The 19,053-nt window shown below is 51.6% G+C and overlaps 1 protein-coding gene across 2 annotated transcripts; it reads right to left on the bottom strand.

The window, feature by feature from the left end:
* Nucleotides 1–1,994: 1,994 nt before the first annotated feature.
* On the bottom strand, nucleotides 1,995–18,612 carry P2rx1 (purinergic receptor P2X 1). Of its 2 annotated transcripts, none has more exons than XM_027922579.2 (12): nucleotides 18,187–18,612; nucleotides 9,407–9,551; nucleotides 9,090–9,161; nucleotides 8,570–8,639; nucleotides 8,204–8,300; nucleotides 7,860–7,940; nucleotides 7,483–7,624; nucleotides 5,047–5,174; nucleotides 4,430–4,520; nucleotides 3,863–3,928; nucleotides 3,388–3,489; nucleotides 1,995–3,268 (listed from the first exon to the last, which is right to left on the bottom strand). In XM_027922579.2, exons 1-12 carry the CDS (start codon nucleotides 18,321–18,323, stop codon nucleotides 3,203–3,205), a joined length of 1,197 nt encoding a protein of 398 aa, XP_027778380.1. In that variant the 5' UTR covers nucleotides 18,324–18,612; the 3' UTR covers nucleotides 1,995–3,202. The 2 variants fall into 2 exon arrangements, with proteins under 2 accessions (XP_027778380.1, XP_027778381.1); XM_027922580.3 differs by having other exon boundaries at nucleotides 18,240–18,610.
* Between the last annotated feature and the right edge of the window lie 441 nt (nucleotides 18,613–19,053).

Here is a 19,053-nt window from a genome sequence, read left to right as displayed (position 1 = left end):
TTCTCCACTCACTGCTCCGCAATCTCTAAGAGTGGCTTTTGTCCTCATGGCTCAGAATAGGGCTCCAGCTATCACATACATATTCCAGGTAGTGAGATGGAAGAAAGGACGAAGAACGGAAAGGTTCTGCACCAATTCTCTTTGAAGGAAATTTCCCAGAAGTTGTCATATGACACTTCCCCATCTACCTCATTACTTTGAACTTAATCACATGACCAGACCCAGTTGCAAAGAGACAGAACCGGAAATGCAACTTACATGAATGCCACCTACTAATGGTGGCCACATGCCCAACCAAAAATCCAGATTTGTATCACCGTAAGGAAAATATATATCCAGGGACAACTGACTGGCTCCAGTATCCAATAGGTGGATAAATCGAGGGAAAGAGCACTACTGTATGCCAGGCTCTGTGCTACAGAGCCAGGAACCTGCTCTGTGCCTAGCACAGAGTCTCTCTTACCCCTACCCTAGCAGAGGCTATTATTATCCCTGAATCACAGAAGAGACTTGGAGAGTTAAGCAACTGGCCCAAGGACACCTAGTGAGCTCTGGCAGAGCTGCATTTGAAGCCCTGAACATCAGGCTGCTTGGGAAATCAGGACAGGGTGGATCCAAGGAGCTGTGGAGGGAATCTTTAGACAAAGAGGACTTGGGCCATAGCATCAGATGCCGACAGGCCAAGTGTCTGCTTGGATTTGGCAACAAGGATGCTGCTAGTAACCTTGGCAAGGTTATCGAGAAGTGGTGGGGGTGGAGGCCAATTGCAGAGGGAAGTGCCATCTAGTCTTTCTGAGAAGGTGGTGGTAAAGGGAAAGTGGGCAGATCTGCAGGGAGTGAGGGCCTGGAGGAGGGAGAAGAGGGGAACAAATCCAGAGATGGTATAGGGAGGAGGCGGCTTTTGCCAGGAGATCTCTGGGCTGGTAGAAGGCTGGATGCAGAGGAGGAGCCCTTTTCTGCTCATTCAGGAGGGAAGGGAGCAGGAGGTACAAAAGCAGATAGGGAGGAGAAGAAAGGGAGGGTGGAAGAAGGAGTTCCAGTCCTGTAAGATCTGCGTCATGGTTCTTGACTGGGGAAGAGGGCAGAAGGCCAAGGGTCCAAGGGAGAGGGGAGGGGCTGTCCAAATTGGTAGCCACTAGCCATGTGTGGCTATTTAGGTGAATTAAAAATAGCCAGATGAGGTGGCATTGGCCTATAATCTTAGCAACTCAGGAGACTGAGAAGGAGGATGAAAATTTGAGGCCAGCCTCAACAACTCAGTGAGACCCTATCTCAAAAATTTTAAAAATATCTTAAAAGGGCTGGGGATGGAGCTCAGTGGTAGAGCACTCCTGGATTTAATCCCCAGTATCACAAGAAAAAATAATAACAAAGTAAAGACTGCCCCCAGGGTTGCACTGGCCACATTTTAGGTGTTCAGTGACCATCTGGGGCCAGTGGCTACCATAGTGGACTCACTATGGTAGAATGTGTCCATCATTGCAGGAAGTCCCATATTGGATAGCAGGAGATCTCTGGGCTGTAGAAGGCTAGACCCAGCAAGATGGTGTGGATGCTTTGAGACTCTACCTGGCTGTGAGTCAGGACCTGGAGGGTCCACAGCAGGGCCCCTGGGGATCCTTCCACTTTGTTTACAGTCAAGGCCTTCCCTCCCTCTTTGGGGTTCCCTAGGTAGCCATCCCCTTCTTCATCCCCCATTTCATGAGGCCACTCCTAGGGTTTTCTACTTGTCCCAGTGTTAGGCCTTTCACAGAAGCCGTGGGAGGAGCTTGTGGTGGGTTAGGAAGAGTTGCAGGGTTTGGGGCTGTGCCAGGATAGTGGCCCATGGACAGATGTGAGCTGACCCTGTTAGGCTCAGGACATGGGAGTCAGCTCACCACTACCCACTGGCAGACCCACAGGGGCTTCCGTGATTGCTCAGCACAGCCTTGCATCCCACAGATGGGCACACTGAATTTCAGAGAGGTCTGGAAAGAAGGCAAAGACGGCAGAAATTCGTCCTCATTCCTTTTATTGTACTCCACCCCTCACTTTTCCCAGACCTTGTGTTCTGACAGAGCCAGGGAGGCCGTGGGAGCTGGAGTTGGCCGTGGGCAAGGAGCCCAGGATTCGGCTTAGGCTCCCATTCCAGCCCGAGGTAGCTGAGTAAGGATTTGTGGCTAGAAGGGATGTCCTAGCCTGACACACTAGGGAAGAAGCATTTCCCCATGGAGGTGACACAGCATGGATCATGTGTCTCTGCTTGAGGGTGTAGGTGTGTCAGATGGTTGTGTTTGCAGGGCCCCAAGCTGTTCAAACACAGGGCTGTGTGCATGTGGGTGGTGTGTACATGAGGGCCGTGTACATGTAGGTAGGTGTGCATGCACACGGGGGTGTGTGCGTGAATCACTGTGTGGCACGTGAACACACTACACACTTGCTGAGGGTGTCTGAAACCCTGCTCAGTGTCCATACCTGCCAGTTGGTGCAGACCCCGTCCCAATCAAGAGCTCAGAGTCAAAAAATGCTAAGACAGCATTTCTTAAATGTAGGTCCCAAAATGTCCTTGATTCTTGCTATCAACACAGATCATTGTGGCCAGCATGGGGGTTTCTGGTTCAGGAAGTCTGGGGTGGACCCAGGCACCTGCATTGTCAATATTCTCCCCAGGGAAATCTGAGGCCAGGCAGAAATAGGGCTGGAGCACACCTGTCTGACAGAACTTTCATCAGTGACAAGCACTGTCCAACATGGCAGTCACTGGCCACGTGTGTCTACCAAGCAGTTGAAATGTGACTCGTTCCATTGAGGAATTGAATTTTTTTATTTTATTGAATTTTAATTCATTTAAAGTTAAATAGTCACCTGTGGCTAGTGACTGCCATATTGGAGGACACAGATCTAGAGAAATTGAGGCAGAAAGATGGACAATGAGGGCCCCAAGAGATAAGCACAAAGCTGGGGTACCAATGTGTGAGGATCCCCAGGCTTTTTCGACCAGGAATGACTGAGACTGCAGTGGGGCTTTCTTGGGGTGGGGGGTACAGAGTTGGAGCCAGAGTCCTAAACTGCACAGGTCTATCCTAAGCTGCTGGTAAATGGTATCTGTTTGGCTAAGAGGGTAGGACACTGCATGGGAGACCCTTCTGCCCTTGGCTGGGACCCACCAGGGCCCCAGCCCAAGGCCAAGTGCTGCATCCAGTCAGGAGTCAAGGGCTCAGGGTCAGGAGGTCCTCATGTTCTCCTGCAGGCCCAAGGTGGAGCTGGTGGCTGCTGGGTCATGCTCGCCCTATATATGCATTGAGGGGATACAGGTCAGCCCCAGAAGTTGCTGCCCCCTAACCCCCACCCAGCACAGACACACAGGCCTGAGGTCTTTGAAGGGCCCAATTGAAGGAGTTCTCTTACCGCCTTTGGCCCCATGTCCTCAGCATACTTGAACTTCTTCTGCTTGTAGTAGTGCCTCTTGGGCAGGATGTGAAGTAGCAACAGATCACAGAGAACGGTGGCCTAAGGGCATGGAGTGGCAAAAGGAACAAAGGAAACAGATACAGAACCTGGAGGAAGGTACAGGACTTCCCACATCTCACTGCTGTCCTTGTCACTAAGGGCCCAGGCTGAATCCTGCATTCTAGACCTCAGTTTCCTGGTAGGGCACCTCGGGACCTTCAGGGAACCAAGAAAGCCCCATCCTACCTCTATCCTACCCCAGCTAGGCCTTGATGTCCTCAAATATACTGTGGGTGATATGGTGGACAGCTTGCTCAATAAGGATGGACAATTACAGTCAAGTTTGAGGATGAGGGACTTGCTACTGCTACTGAGATACAGAAGGGGGTGGGGGCAGACCCCAGCACAGTGACCCAGTGATCCCAACACTTACCACCCCGAAAATGCCAATCCCAGAGCCAATGGTGGTCATTGTAGGGATGATGTCAAACTTCCTGGCCTGGTGGTAGGGCCCAGGGAAAAGAAGGGTTAACTGTCAGAAGGCACTCAGCTGGAAAAGGCCAGGCTTGGGACAAGGGGCTTCCCGGCCCTCTCTTCTCAATCATGACCTGTCCACTCTGCCTGGTGCCCAGGGATCTGATTCATCATGGGGAACCAGCTGCTGGTCAGTAGACCCAAGATTTTTTTGGTTTTGTTTCATTGTTTCTGGTGCTGTGAATGGAACCCAGGGCCTCACACATGCAGGGCAAGCACTCTACTTCTGAGCTACATTGCCAGCCCTCAGACCTGTGTTTGCCCTAGATTCTGCCCCCCTGAACCCAGGGACATTATGAGGGAGGCATGGTCACTGTCTGCCTGGACACCACCCATGCCCCACCTGTCATTAGAAATAGACCTGCTGAACAGATCCTGTCCTGTCCAACTTCTTATCATCCATAACTACAGATACCCAAAGGGCAAGATGTGTCTCAGTGGCCATCCCCTCATACAGGACACTCACCTTGCCATCCACTAGGATGTCAAAGCGAATCCCAAACACCTTGAAGAGGTGACGGCGGTTGGTCCCATTCTCTACGTAGTGCCTGGCAAACCTTGGGGAGGGGGCGAGGTAGCAAGAGAAGGTGATGGAAAATCGTCTTGGGTGTCAGAGCTTCAGGGACACCATAGTCCACAGAGGTCCATCTCCACAACATTTCACAGAGGGAGACTCACAAGCCACATTCTAGCAATGCCACACTCAGCCTCTGCCCTAACTCCTGCTGCCAGTGATTTCCCCAGGCCTCAAAGGGACTCAGACCAAAGGGCAGGGGACTCAGGCCTTCAAGATCTTGCTCCCTGGGCTGGGGTTGTGGCTCAGTGGTAGAGCACTTGCCTAGCGTGTGTGAGGCACTGGGTTCAATTCTCAGCACCATATATAAATAAATAAATAAAGGTCCATTGACAACTAAAAAAATATTTAAAAAAAGATCTTTCTCCCTGCTGGCTTCCTGGTTGGCCACCCCCACAGGATGGGAGCCATCCTCTGCTGCCCTCTGGGAACCCTTGTTCAGCCCCATGGGATTCTGGGAATAGAAAAGCCAGGAGGACCCTAAGGAAAGATGTGGTCCTGGCAGGCACCTGAAGTTGAAGCCTTCAGACAGTTTTTTCTCCCCATATAGCCCATGGAACTCATAGATGGGTTTGCAGTGTCGAATGTGCCAGTCCAGGTCACAGTCCCAGTCGATGGTGATACCGACCACCCCACCCTGTGAAGGAACCAACACAAGTGTTTAAGATCTGGAATTTCAGGACCAAGAAATTGTCTGTCTTAGAGCTGGTGCCTACATTTACTCCATGAAGAAACATTTTTTTTTAATATTTTTCTTTTAGTTGTAGATGGACACAATAACTTTATTTATTTATTTTTATGTGGTGCTGAGGATGGAACCCAGCGTCTCGCACATGCTAGGCGAGTGTTCTACCACTGAGCCACAACCCCGGCCCCTGAAGAAACATTTTTTGACTGGAGAAAAGACAGTGGGGTGCTGCTTTGGGGTGAAGGTCCTGTCACCCTCTCTAGCTTCACCTCCTACTCATCACATTTCACACTCTAGCTTTCTGATCATTTCTAGAATATATCAAGTTCTTCCTACCTTAGGGCCTTTGCATATGCTATGCTTCCAGTTTTCCTCAAGGCTGGATTCTGCTCATCCTTTGGTCATTTGCCTGACAGCATCCCTGACCACCACACCAATATGTCCATTGTCATTCCTTCCTGCTGTACTCTTTGGGTTGGCTTTTGGAAACTTTGACACATTGTAATCGTTTGTTTATTTCCTTTGATCATTATTAACCCCTCTCCTCCAAGACTATAAGGTCCAAGAGGATGGAGCTGCCTGGGCATTTGTCACTGACTTCTGAGTTTCCAGCACTCGTCATGAAACGGGAGGCAAGCAAATAGTTACGAATTAAAGTGAATTAAAGAGTGAATCTGTGGAAAGAGAAAACTTGAGAAAGTGAAGCTCTTCTGGGCCAGGCAAGGAATAAGCTGAGCAACAGGACAAGAGTCAGGAGGGACAGAGAAGAGGGGGCCGGGAGCTGAGCAATATGGCAGGAGGCTACAACTGACAAATTTCCAATGGGGAGATTTTTAGGAATAAGGAAGAGTTTCATTCTATTTTGCTTTTGGTACAGGGGATTGAACCCAGGGGCCGTCCCCTACTGAGCTACACCCCAGCCCTTTTTATTTTTTTAACCTTGAGACAGATCTTGCTAAGTTGCTGAAAGCTAGACTTGAACTTATGATTCTCCTGCCTGAGGGTCCATGGACATTGACTACAGGCAGCGCTTCAGTGCTGGCTCAAGTTCAGTTTTTAGGTCATTTGTGTTGCTTAAATATAAACTCCAGCCAGGCATGGCAGCGCATGCCTGTAACCCCAGCAGCTCAGCAGGCTGAGACAGAAGGCTCAAGAATTGAAAGCCAGCCTCAGCAACAGCCAGGCGCTAAGGAACTCAGGGAGATCCTGTCTCTAAATAAAATACAAAAGAGGGCTGGGGATGTGGCTCAGTGGTTGAGTGCCCCTGAGTTCAATCCCCAATACCAAAAAAAAAAAAAAAAATTGTAAACTCCAGTGGCCTGTGGGTGGAATCTGACCACGCCCATTGTTAGTGTAGTATCCGCTGTGCTTCTGCCCTACAGTAGCTGACCTGGTTAGCTGACCCAGAGGCCATGCAGCCTGCAAAACTGACAATATTTACTAAAGGGCTCTTGAAAGAAAAAGTTTGCCCGACCTCTGCTGAAGTCAAGCATGTCATGAGTGGGGTTCTATGGTTACATCACAGAAAATGGACAGATTTCCATTCCTAAATAGGCAACTGCAGGAATACTAAGGAGCACCTGAGAACAGGACGTAGGCTCGCCAGGTGCCAGGCAGTGCTGAAGGGCTGGCCCAGGTTTGCACTCGAGACAACCCCAGGAGACTGGCACTATTAGAGTCCTCACGTAACAGGTGCTAAAGCCCAGGCTCACTGAAGTTAAGAGACTCATTGGAGATCACACCGCCTACTAAGGAGCAAAGCTGGGATTTGAACCCAGTCTCCCAGGTCCATGTCTATTATAAGAGACTGCTTCTCTCAGAATACCAGGGGACTGTGAGTATCACGGGACACAGATTTCTTAAAGTCATGGGCTATGGAATTTATTCTACTTTTTACCTAAAATTTTAAAAATAGCAGGACCCTGCAGGTATGGCTCTTTTAGAGTGCTTGCCTAGCATGCACAAGGCACTGGGATCCATTCCCTGAACCCTGCAGAATAAAATAATAGCAGGACATCAGCAAACATCCAGGTGATGTCTGCCCACATCTCTTTATTCTGGGCACCTCTTCTGAGCCGTGTCTAGGCCAAGCCCTGCTGAGGACACAGGCCTGATCATCAGGGGCCCAGTATTAGGGGACAGACTCATACATATACTGGGCCTATACCAGGGAGGATTAGGAAGATGAACTGACCCTGAAAAACCTTTACTCTGCCCTGAGCCAGTGCTTCCCTCTGCCTGGCACCCCCTGCCATACCTTGACAGCCAGCCTACTGAAATCCTGGCCGGACTCCTGGACTATGTAGCTGAGGTTGAATAAAGGGCACAGAGGGTGCAGCTTCTTGTCGTAGAGGCAGGTCTTCATGTAGCTGGCATTGACCTCCTCCACTAGGTTGTTCCTACGGGGGCAAAGGGCATTGGTAGCAGCCATGTGCCAGCTGGGAGGGTGGCCACCCTGCCCTGTAGCTCTGGAAACCCTCCAGGGCTTCAGAATGCCCCTTCTGCTAACCATCCCAGGAACCCCAACCCAGGCTTCCCCCTCTAGAACCAAAGCAGCCTCAATGGAGGCGGACAGCTGAAAGCATCCCAAGAGCCCGAAGAGCCGCCTGAGCGCTGCCCACGGTTCCCACGCACCTCTTGACCTGGAAGCGTGGAAAGCTGATGCTGTTCTTGATGAAGAGGGTGAAGTTCTCGGCCTCTCGGAGAAGGGCAGGGCTGGGGGAGACTGCACTCACACACCGCCCCTCCCCAGGAGTGCCCCGCACGACCCCAGGGCTGGGGACGGAGGACACCCAGCTGCTCCCACAGCCTGGCATAGGTGGGGAGGGGCTGGGAGGGGGGGCTTTGGCCCGAGTCACATGGATGTGGTCAGGACAGGGTCAAAAGAATGCTGACCAAATCCATTCCAGATGCAGTTGCCCCTGCATCTGGGCTGGGACCCTGCCCCCAAGTCCCTGGAAAGACAGGGCATTGGTTACCTTGGGATGTTGTCATCCACCTCCACGGGGCACCAGCCAAAGATCTCACACGTCTGCACAGTGCTGTTGAAGGCCACACACTTGCCCGTGCGGATGCCTAGGGTGAGGGAGGAGCCCCTGGGTGCCCACTCCAAGCTACGGGTGTAGAGGAGGCCTCTCAGGTCCCTCCCACGGGAGCTCCCTGTGATGGGACACTGACAAAGAGGACTATGAGGACAGAAATAGGGCTGGGTCTGGGGCAGGCAGCCAGGCCAGGATGACAGGAGAGAGAGAGCAAGACATGGGCAGGGTGTGGAGAGAAGCGGGCTGGAGGGCACAGGCCCTGGAGAGGGGCCCACAGAGGTACTAAGAAGAGGCTGAGCTTACCTTGGGCCTTCCTCTTTGCCTTCCCTGGGGTACAGCCACTATTGTTCTTACACGTGCCCCCTTCGGGGTTCTGGGAGAAGAGAAAGCTGCTGGGCCCAGGCCTCTGGGGTATGGTCCTGAGAGGAACCCCTCCCATCCCTGGGGCCTTTGGCAGGCATGGGTGGACTCTCAGAATCTTGGGGGTGACCCGTGCTCACAGCCTCTTTCTCCCAGTCCCCACCACTCCGGGTCCATGCCCAGCTGCCTATCACTGATGTGAGCTGGCAAGGGGTGGAGAGGGTGTGGGGGAAAGGAGGTGGTACTCAGACATGGCATCCTGCTGGGCACACAGCCAGGTGGAAGGCTTGGCACTGCCAATGGTGGATGGCTACTTTGTGTGACTCTATCTATGCCTGACATTCTACCATTGGGTGACTGCAGGAAGTCTGTCGCATGTCATCTCCAGTGCCCAAGGGGACTCCTCTTCCATGTTATTTTCCTTTGTGGGGGATCCAAGAAGGGGGCAAGCAGAAATCCTCACCTCTGCACAGTAGTTTTGAGCCTGCTGGGGGGTCATGATGAAATTGGTCATGACCACGAAGGAGTTGTCCCCCTGGAAGTGAAGAACAGGGCTGGGATCTGGCACAACAGCTCCTAGAACCCAAACACGGCCCCTGTATGCCCCTGGAGCCCAGCAGCCTCCACGCCCCATTATGTCACATGGGGTGATAGTACCAGGCTCACAGTTCAGGAAACTGAGGCCTAGGGAGAGGAAGGAGCTGGGCTGGTTCCATGAGAGGGACAGAACCCACCAAGTCAGGCCCTGAGGGTGGAAGGTGTGGCCCCGAGGTGGCTCACCTGTGCTGGGAAGACGTAGTCGGCCTGGTCCCAGACCTGGAGTTTGCTCTGGAGCTCAGTCACGGCCAGGCCTTTGAGCTTCACAGACACACTGCTGATGAGGCCCCCTGAGGTCTGGTAGCCCTTCTCATACACAAATACCCACCTGCAGGGACACAGGGGACTTATGGTCCTGGGCCACAGCTGGGTGGGCCAAGGATGGCAGCAGCTCTGTGGGCTTCTCTCCTTTCTGGCACCTGCTGGATGTGTCATGGCTTTCTGTTTGCCCTCCCCAGATGCCTCTCTGATCCACTCTCTGCTTCAGAAGCTCTTGGACCGGAGGCAGAACAGCCCACCTGCCATCCCCTGCTGGCCTGAGCCTGAAGTTCCACCATCTTTTCAGAGCATCCCAGGGAGGAGACCTTCCAGATTCCAGGAGCAGGGTGTGCCTGTGGGTCAGCCCTTGGGACCTCCAATCCTCTGTCCCAGAATGTCCCTCCTTTCCTGTGCTGTGCCTGACACAGCATGATGGCTCTGAGTCTGGCCACTGGTGTCCAGTGGCCTGGATTTGAACCCCAGCTCCACTCCTCATTGGCTGTGTGATTTGGGGTAAGCTATCCAGTCCTCCTGTGCCTCCCCTTCCTCCTCTGCAAAACGGGAATAATAATAGTGCTTGTAATTTGTGTTAGATGAGTCAATGCATAAAAAACACTGGGGACTGCTACAGAATAAAAGCTATATAGACATCATCATCATTATTATTATTATTATTATTATTATTATTATTTGTCGTTGTCGTCATCATCATCATCATCATCATCATCTCAGCCAGGCTGGGATCCCCTGGGAGGGGGAACAGTGGGCATGGGGACATGACCCTTTGAAGGACTTAAAGAATCCAGCCCCCTAGCCTCGCCCTTATGGCTCAGTCTGGAGGTCTCCTGGTTTTTTGGAGGGAGGTTCTGGCCTTCCATTCCCAAAATTGAGAACCACTGTCCCTTTGTGCTGACACTGTTAGTCTGAGAGGTTGGGTGAGGCTGACCTCCCTCCGAGCCCCAGGGGTGGGCACATGACCAACACTCACCAATCAATATTTCATCTCCCTGGCAGCAGTGATGGATGGCATGTGACCAGGGGAGTATCAGCAATGAAGCCAGGATTCAGGGGGAGAATTATTGGGAAAGAAATACCCTCTCTTCCCGGGGACTAAGCAGGGTGGAAGCAAGATCAAAACCTCAAAGTCATCTTGGCTGCTTCAAAGAAAGAGCAACCTTGAAAATGAAGCCACCTTTGAGGAAGGCTAAGACAGGAATTGAAAAGGGACAGATTCCTGACAATGTTGTTTTAGACCTGGATCCAGCAGGCCTGAAGCACACTTGGAAAAATCTACTTAAGGTCTGTTCAGTTGCATAAGCTGATCAGTTCCCTGCCTTTATGTAAACCAGGTTGAGTTTGGTTTCTGGATAATGCTTCTCTCCAGGAGTGAGGGTACTGTGTGGATGTGTGCATGCGTCTGAGAGAGACCCGTTAGAGTACGTAGCTGTGTACTTCCAAGAAAACCTGCATCCACCTGGAGGTAGATGTGTTATGTCTCCTCCGTCCCTCACCTGTCAAGCTCACCTCTGTCAAGCAAGCTCAGGCCCTCTACTCCCCCATCCTGTTCCCCAGAGTTCAAGCCTGATGACAGAACCTCCAGGGCTCTCAGTTCCAGTGAGGCAGCTCACCAAGGTCCCTCCTGTCCCCACACAATGCACCCTTCCTTCTCCAAATCCCTCTCCCAGCCTGCATCAGCACCAAGCTTCTCCCGACATCCCCCACTCCACTCCTGGCCAAGCCTAAGCGTGGTCACTGCTGCCCCCTGCAGGTCTCAGACTGCATCAGGTGAGGCATGACAAAGGCCCTCCAATAGCGTCCTGAGCCGAAACACTGCCTCCGGCAGCATCAGGAAGAAAGGACGTCACCCACCCACCCTCCTTCAGCCTTCCCCTAGGAAGGCCTCTGGCTCTGCACCCAAACTTGAAGGAGCTGTTGTGGAGGATGGGGGAGCTGCTCCCTATTTTAAGCCCTCTTGCAGGAAAGTCACTGGCTTCCCTCTGGGAGCCCCATCCCAACATCCCAACGGTATTTCTCTTTTTGCCTAATACCAGCTCCCCACATGGTAGATGGGGAAACTGAGGCATGGGGAAGTGCCCCTCCCCAAATTCAGAGGCCAGGCAGGAGGCAGCTCCCGGGCTCTGCTTCCCTCCACTGAGCCACACTGGCACCAATGCGACTCCCAGGAGCCGGGCCAGGTTGCAAGCTGCAACGAAAGCAGAGTTTCCTCTGTCTGCCCCTAGGGCTGCTGGTCTTGAGGGTCAAAAGAAAAAGTCAACTCTGGCATTAATGACCTCAGTTCTGGTAATAATAGAATGACCATGGCGCCAGCCCTGCCCCTCCACAACCATGCCTTGACCTGGCCTATGGTCACCACCCTGAGAAGGCCACCAAGGAGGTCTGAAACCAAAGACACTGGCACCTTCAGAAATTCCTTCCCTTCCAGAAATAATCTTTTCCAATTTTTCCACCTCTCTGGGGGCTCTCTTCTCCAGCTTTTCTTTTGGTAGAAGAGGAAATGGCGATTGACTTGGATTCCCATAGAAACCCTGCCTTTTATCAGCTGTGTTGCTTCAGCCTACAGACTAAACTTCTCTGAGTCCTGATTTTCTCCATAAAACAGAGGTGATGGCACTACCTCAAAGATGCTGTTCATTCAACAAATATTTAGCGAAGCCATGTACTCAGTCCTGGGGTGGGCCCCTGAAGCAAAGGCATGTAGGTAATTGGGGGAAGTTTCTATGAGTTCTCATTAAGGAAATGAGCTTAGGGTCTGGCACAGCAGAGACTCATTAAAACTAAAATCTCGGACTGGGAGTATAGCTCAGTGGTAGGGTGCTTACCTAGCATGTGTGAGGCACTGGGTTCGATCCTCAGCACCACATATAAATAAATAAAGATCTATTAACAACTAATAAAATATTTTTAAAAAACTAAAATCTCTTATTCCCACTGTCTCTGGTCCTCCTTCACTCGTTTCCTTTCCCTGTGCAGCCATACTCTTTCCCTGGCTTCCATTCTCAGTTGTGGGAGAGCCCTGTGTGAGCTGTCAAAGACACGTGACACCTGGAATTTTGTTGTCCCCAGATTCCTGTCTCCAGATCTCTGCTCACCCCAAGATTCAGTTCTGCACATCCATTTAGTCGTTCAACAAACATTTATGTTTCGAGTCCATATCGTGCGCCAAGTACTGTCTAGGCAAAAATAGGCAAGTGAACAAAATAAAAATCGTATACTCAAGAAGCCTATGTACAAGTCAAGGCTCTAGTCAATTGGTGACTCCCCTCCCCAGACATCTCACAGGTACCTCACCTGCAACTGGACCCTTTGCAAAACAGTCCTTCAGTGACTCTAAAAGTTACACACCGATTCCATTTGACACAATCCCACTAGTAGGTACCTACCCAGGAGAAATAAAAACATATATCCAGCCTGTCACAAGGGCTCACACCTGTAATCCCATAGACTGGAGAGGCTGAGATAGGAGGATCGTAAGTTTGAGGCTAGCCTCAGCAACTTAGTGAGACCTGTCTCAAAATAAAAGATAAAAGGGCTGGGGGTTTGGTTCAGTGGTAAAGTGTCCCTGGATTCAATCCCCAGTACCCCCCCCAAAAAAAATCCATGTTAACACTAATACCCAAATATTTATGACAGCATTTTTCTTTTTTCTTTTTTAAAGAGAGATGGAGAGAGATAGAGAATTTTAATATTTATTTTTTTTTTTTTTTAGTTTTCGGCGGACACAACATCTTTGTTTGTATGTGGTGCCGAGGATCGAACCCGGGCTGCACGCATGCCAGGCGAGCGCGCTACCGCTTGAGCCACATCCCCAGCCCATAGGACAGCATTTTTCATAAGAGCCAAGAAATTGAAAGAATCCAAATATCTGTCCCCAGATGAGTGGTTAAACAAAACGTGATATCTCCAATGGAATATTATTTAGCCATAAAAAGGAATGCAGCAGAGGCACAAATTACAACCGACATGGATGAACCTTGAAAATATTATGGTAAGAGAAAGAAACAAGACGTAAAAGGGCATGTGTCATGATTCTATTTATGCAAAATGCCCAGAATAGGCAAAGCTGGCTGTGAGAAAGGGAAAAGGGGGGTGATTACTAAAGGAGTATAGAATTTCTTTTTGGAGGAATGAAATGTTAGAGAAATTATAGTGGTGCTGGTGGCACAACTTCATGAATATTTAAAACCACAGAATTGTATTTCTTAAAGGGATGAAGCGAGGATGTAGCTCAGTGGTGGATTGCGTGCTTAGTACATGCAAGGACCTGGGTTCGATTCCCAGCACCTAAAATTAATTAATTAATTTAAAGGGGAATATTATGGTATATGAAATCAATCCAAATGCAAAGTACTAACTACAAAGTACTAACCACAAAAATTCAATTGGCCCAGCCAGGCACAGTGGCCCATGCCTGAAATCCTAGCGACTTGAGAGGCTGAGGCAGGAGGATAGAGAATTGGAAGCCAGCCTCAGTGATTTAGCAAGACCCTGTCTACTGGGGAGTCTTAGCTCATTGGTTAAGTATCCCTGGGTTCAATCCCTGAGACCAAAAATAAATAAATAAATAAATAAATAAAAATTCAACTGGCCCAACCTGAACTCTTTACCCCACAGAAGAGCCTGAACCAAGTGTGGGCACACAACCAGGCCCCTCCAATCAGGACATTCCATTTTCTTGACCACAATGATCAGTTCTTGGAGGGGCACATGTCCCAACCCCCTCCCCCCTAAGAGTTGGACCTGGGATTTTTGCCCGAACCCTGAAGGAAGGAGATGCTCTTGCACCTTGGGAGTAGCTAACCTGTGGGGATGTCAGCGTGGATCTGCCGTTTTGCCACCATGAGGATAGAGAGCCTGCCTGATGCCGCCATGGTGCCTGAGCACGGTGCCTCCTCAGAGGAAAGCAGCACCAGATCCTGGATAGCATCATTTGAGAACCAAAATTGGACCAAACTGGATTCCTCACTTCCCCCATAGAATTTACCCCTCTGTGTTCTTGTCATGGAGGGTCCATCCAGGCCTGAAGTCCCAAATGATCTTTCAATTATATTATATAAATAATATATCAATTATATATTATTTATATAATACCCCACCCTTGCCAGACACGATCCCAGTGGCTCGGGAGGCTGAGACAGGAGGATCACAGATTCAAAGCCAGCCTCAGCAAAAAGCGAGGTGCTTAGTGAGACCCTGTCTCTAAATAAAATACAAAATAGGACTGGGGATGTGGCTCAGCGGTCAAGTGTCCGTGAGTTCAATCCCCTGTACCCCCCCCCAAAAAAAAAAAAACCCAAATCATTGTGCCTTCTAAACCAGTTTGAGTTTATTTTGTGAGAACTAAAGTAGTTCTGGCTAACCTATCCTCAGCTCTTCTCTTTCCCTCTGCCCCCACTGTGTCCTGCCTCAGGCCCCTGGCAAAGCACTCAGAATGGAGAAGATGCTGCAGAAATAGCCCCTGTGTGACTCCTTGTGACCATAATTTGTATCTGTCCTTCTCTCAGTTTTGTACACTCTGTGATCCACTTTGTGATCTCTAAACACCTGTTTTTTGTTTTGTTTTGTCTTGCTTTGTTTTTATGGTGCTAGGGATGGAACCCAGGTGTGCTTAACTAGTGAGCCACATCCCCACCCTTTTTAAATTTTTATTTGAGACAGAGTCTCACTAAGTTGCTTAGGGCCTCGCTAAGTTGCTGAGGCTGGCTTTGAACTCATGATCCTCCTGCCTCAAGCTCCCAAGCCATTGGGATTACAGGTGTGCCCCACCATGCTTGGCTGACCACTTGATTTTAAGAGCTCTGCATAGAGGTACAAGGGACAAGTGAGGACTCTAGTAAGAAGAGACCCAGAGGGGCCAGAAAGAGAGCCAAGACCAACTCTGCCCAGCCTACAGCTGCAGGCCTTTTGTCCATGGCTGGGTTCACCACTGGGTCATCTTCTCCAGGGAGGCCTCTTAGGAACCCCTCCCCAAGAGGCACTTGCAGATCCTCTTGGGGACCCTCCTGTGTACCTCAGCCAGCATCCTTCTCCTCCTCCAGCCAGACCTCCCTAGACAGGAATGTCCCAGCATGCCCCTAGGACATACCTGCATAGTAATGATACCACATACCTCCAGTGACAGAAATTTCATCTCTCAGAAAACAGCAGTATCTGTGAGACCACCTTACTGTAAGCCAAAAGAGGCCCAGCCTTCCAGACCCTGAAGCCCACTGGTCCCCTCCACCTGCTTGGACCTCCTAGAAGAGCATGCCCAGTGGAGACCTGTGGACCTGTTCCAGTTCTCAGCTGCTCAGCTTCTCTGCCTCTGCCTCAGTAACTCTATCCCTAAGGTTCAGGGTCTCCTGCATCTGAGTTGTGCTCCAATGTTTGTCCCCTGTTCAGCTCCGTCTGTGCCTACCCACCCCCCTCCCATGCTTTGCCACCCGTGGGACCTGGGGATCTGAGTCTCCTCCCGTGTTCCCTCCGTCTGTCCTGCAGTGCTCATGGGACCACGCACTCAGACAGAAAGGGAGGGTGCTCAAGCCAAAGCTCATCATCCTCAGTTAAGAGAGAGTCGTCCCCTCCAGCTCCTGCCCATGGGACAGTTGGGAAACTGAGGCCTGAGATGCCAAGACTAAGTCTAGGCTGCATCAGGGCTTCAGTCTGCGGCTGGGACCTCCTGGATGCGAGCACTGGGAGGTGGCCAGATGAGGGCGACAGAGACAGCAGGAGCCGCAGCCCAAGAGAAGCAGAGCTGAGGCGTGGTCTTGGGGGCAAGGCAGGAATGGAGGGCAATCTCCGGTGTTTCAGTGCCCCTCTCTGCGGGTGCTTCCTTTCCAGGATATTTGACTGTCTTTAGAGCCATGCACCTGGTTCAGATCCTGGTTAGCCTCTTTCTAGCTGAGGGCCAGCTAGATCCCTGTGCTGGTGAGCCCCACGGACACTGAGAAGGACCATGTTTATTTGAAAACTGAGTAGACTGTCCTGAGAGGGAAGATAGCAAAGGAAGGAAGTAGTGAGATCCTCATCACTGACAAGTATCTGTTCAAGCTTGGATGGCAGCTGGGGCACACCCTGCAGTGGGTACATATACTGTCCCTCAAACTTTGACAATCTGTGCCTAACCCACAAGAGGAACCTGGTGCTGCTTACAGGGCCTGATCTGAAAACAGAATGGGGAGCCCTCGGGCCAGAGTGAGGGGACCTTCCCCCAGCCTTTTCTGGTGAATGTCAGGCTGGACTTTGGGGAGTGATTTCTCTTCCCTGGAGGGTCAGGAGTGAAGCTGACAGTGGGCTTGTAGATCTGTCCGTGCCTGGTGCTCTGCCATCAGTACCCATTAGAAAGTTCTGCAGCGGCCTTGTGATGCTGGGAAAGAAGGGCAAGCAGAAGCCCGGGTTGGGGCGGGAGGTCTAAGTCCTAAGCTTGGCCTTGCTACTGACTTGCAGTGTGACCTGGAAACCCCTCGGCTCTTCTCTGGTCCTCACTTTCCCTTGCACGCTCAACCAATATCGAAGATGTCAAATTGGTTTGTGAACAAGAGGGAGGCAGAGGCCAAAAGACACCAGGGGGTCCTGGCCTCAGCCCCATCTGATCAGGTCTGAGACTATTTGGGATGCCCGAAGTTTTGGGGGGACCAGAACTATGTGACCACTGTTTGGGCCTCCGGTCAACCCACCCTGGGCCCCACTTGGCAGTATAGAGCCACAACAAAAATGAAGGATGGGTAGATCCCTCAGAATCACACAGCACAGTCAGGCTAGGGCTTCTGGGTCCCCAGGTCCCCAGCAGGAGGTACCTCCTTCAGGGTTCCAGGGGCTCTAGGAACCCCCTGCAGTCATGTGAGTGGATATGATATACCATACACAGGGGACAAGCATCAGTCAGACTCAGACACAGCCAGGGCACATACCCATGGGCACCCACCCAGATACTTGGAACATGGACACGGACACAGAGCTCTGGGTAGGACACGTGCATCTACATGACACAGGCATATGTGCCCCTGCGGCACACATGTGCAAGCTCCTGCCAGACCTGTCTTAACTTCTAGGACAGCCAGACTGACTTTAGGAAAATGGCCTCTGCATGGTCCCCAGCCCAGTCAGATGACAGAAGGAATCCCACCTGGCCCCACCCTGTACCCTTGGCTCAGTAGGACAAGTCCAGAGATGCCCAGAAAGGAGCTGAGCTGTCATCCCATCCCCGGGAGCAGAGCTGACCTCCACCATTCAGATACCAGGTGTTCAGAATTTGAGGGTTTCTCTGCTCCCAGGGCCTCAGATATCTTAGGATAACTCTAATTTAGACAGGGAAGGTGGGAGCAGAGCCTGTCCATCTCTGGCCTGTGAAAGAGGATATGGCCTCCGTCTCAGTAGTAGTGTCTGGTTTGGTGGGAGGTCAGAGGTAGAAGGAGCCCTGGCCGTGAAAGCTACTCACCACTTGAAGGAACTCAAATCCGAGTCAGTTCCTCAGAACCTCCATGTGCCCCAGGCAGGGTGACCCCTCCTGCCCCAGCATCCCCATCCCGACAGTGAGTTAGCAACGTTTTCCCTCTAACTAAACGGCAAAGCGGCTGACCAGGAGGGCTTCCGGATGGATGGAGAGAAAGAGGGCTCCTTGGCATCAAGGAGAGCATCCCAGATCTGGGAGGACAGAGCCAGGCTGGGGGCTTCTGCGTGAAGGTGGTGGTGAGGGGTCCCAGACTCACCCAACGACGTAGATAAAAACCACAAGCTGGATCAGCCGGAAGACAATGCCCACCTTCTTGTTGCGCACCAGCACCATTCGGGGGGTGTCATACTCGAAGAAAAAGGCAGCCAGCTTATCCTGCAGCCTCCGTGCCATGGTGGGCCAGGTTGGGGTTCAGGACTGAGCCCCCTGCACACCTTTGCTGTTAGGACACCCACGTCTACAGCGGCAGAGCTCCTGAGGGCTTCTCACCCCCTTAGAGAGAGCAGAGCAGGGTAGGTGAGGCCAGAGGTCAGGAGTCAGAGGTCAGCTGGAGAGATGCATGGGTTGAGAGGGAGAATCCTTGGGTGCTCAGAACAACTCTGGGCCCCTGGCAGGCAATGGACTGCAGGCCAGCAGTGCCCGTGACAAATAAATTCCCAAAGATAGACAGAGGCGGGGCTGATGGGGCCACCCAGGCCCAGCCCCACAGCCCCTCATGGCTCCGCCTGGGCCCTGCTGGGCCTCCGGAAACAGAAGCTGTTGGCCGGAAACCACCAGCCACCAGTCACACAGGAGCAGAGATAAATCTATCACTTCCCCCAACCTACCCCCAGAACCTGTCAGGACAGAGCTGGAGGATCTGGCCAGACCCTGGGGGGAAGCTGGGGTGGGGTCAGACTAGAACACCCTCAAAGTCAGAGACCATCCGCAGCCCCACACAATGTCACCTGCACACTACCCCTAGGAGGGCAACTCGGTCACTGGGGCCTATGGGGAGAAGCAGAGAGCAGAGGCAGTTCCCGCTGCCTGACACTTGCTGAGCCTGCCTGCCCTGTCGTAATGCACCACCTGCTACCACCTGTCCCTGTGCTGAGCCTGCACTGTGCCCAACCAGCTTCAGCTT

The sequence above is a fragment of the Marmota flaviventris genome, chromosome 17 (assembly GCF_047511675.1).
Source record: "Marmota flaviventris isolate mMarFla1 chromosome 17, mMarFla1.hap1, whole genome shotgun sequence".
Taxonomy (NCBI): Eukaryota; Metazoa; Chordata; class Mammalia; order Rodentia; family Sciuridae; genus Marmota; species Marmota flaviventris.
This window is presented reverse-complemented; position numbering and strand designations above follow the sequence as displayed.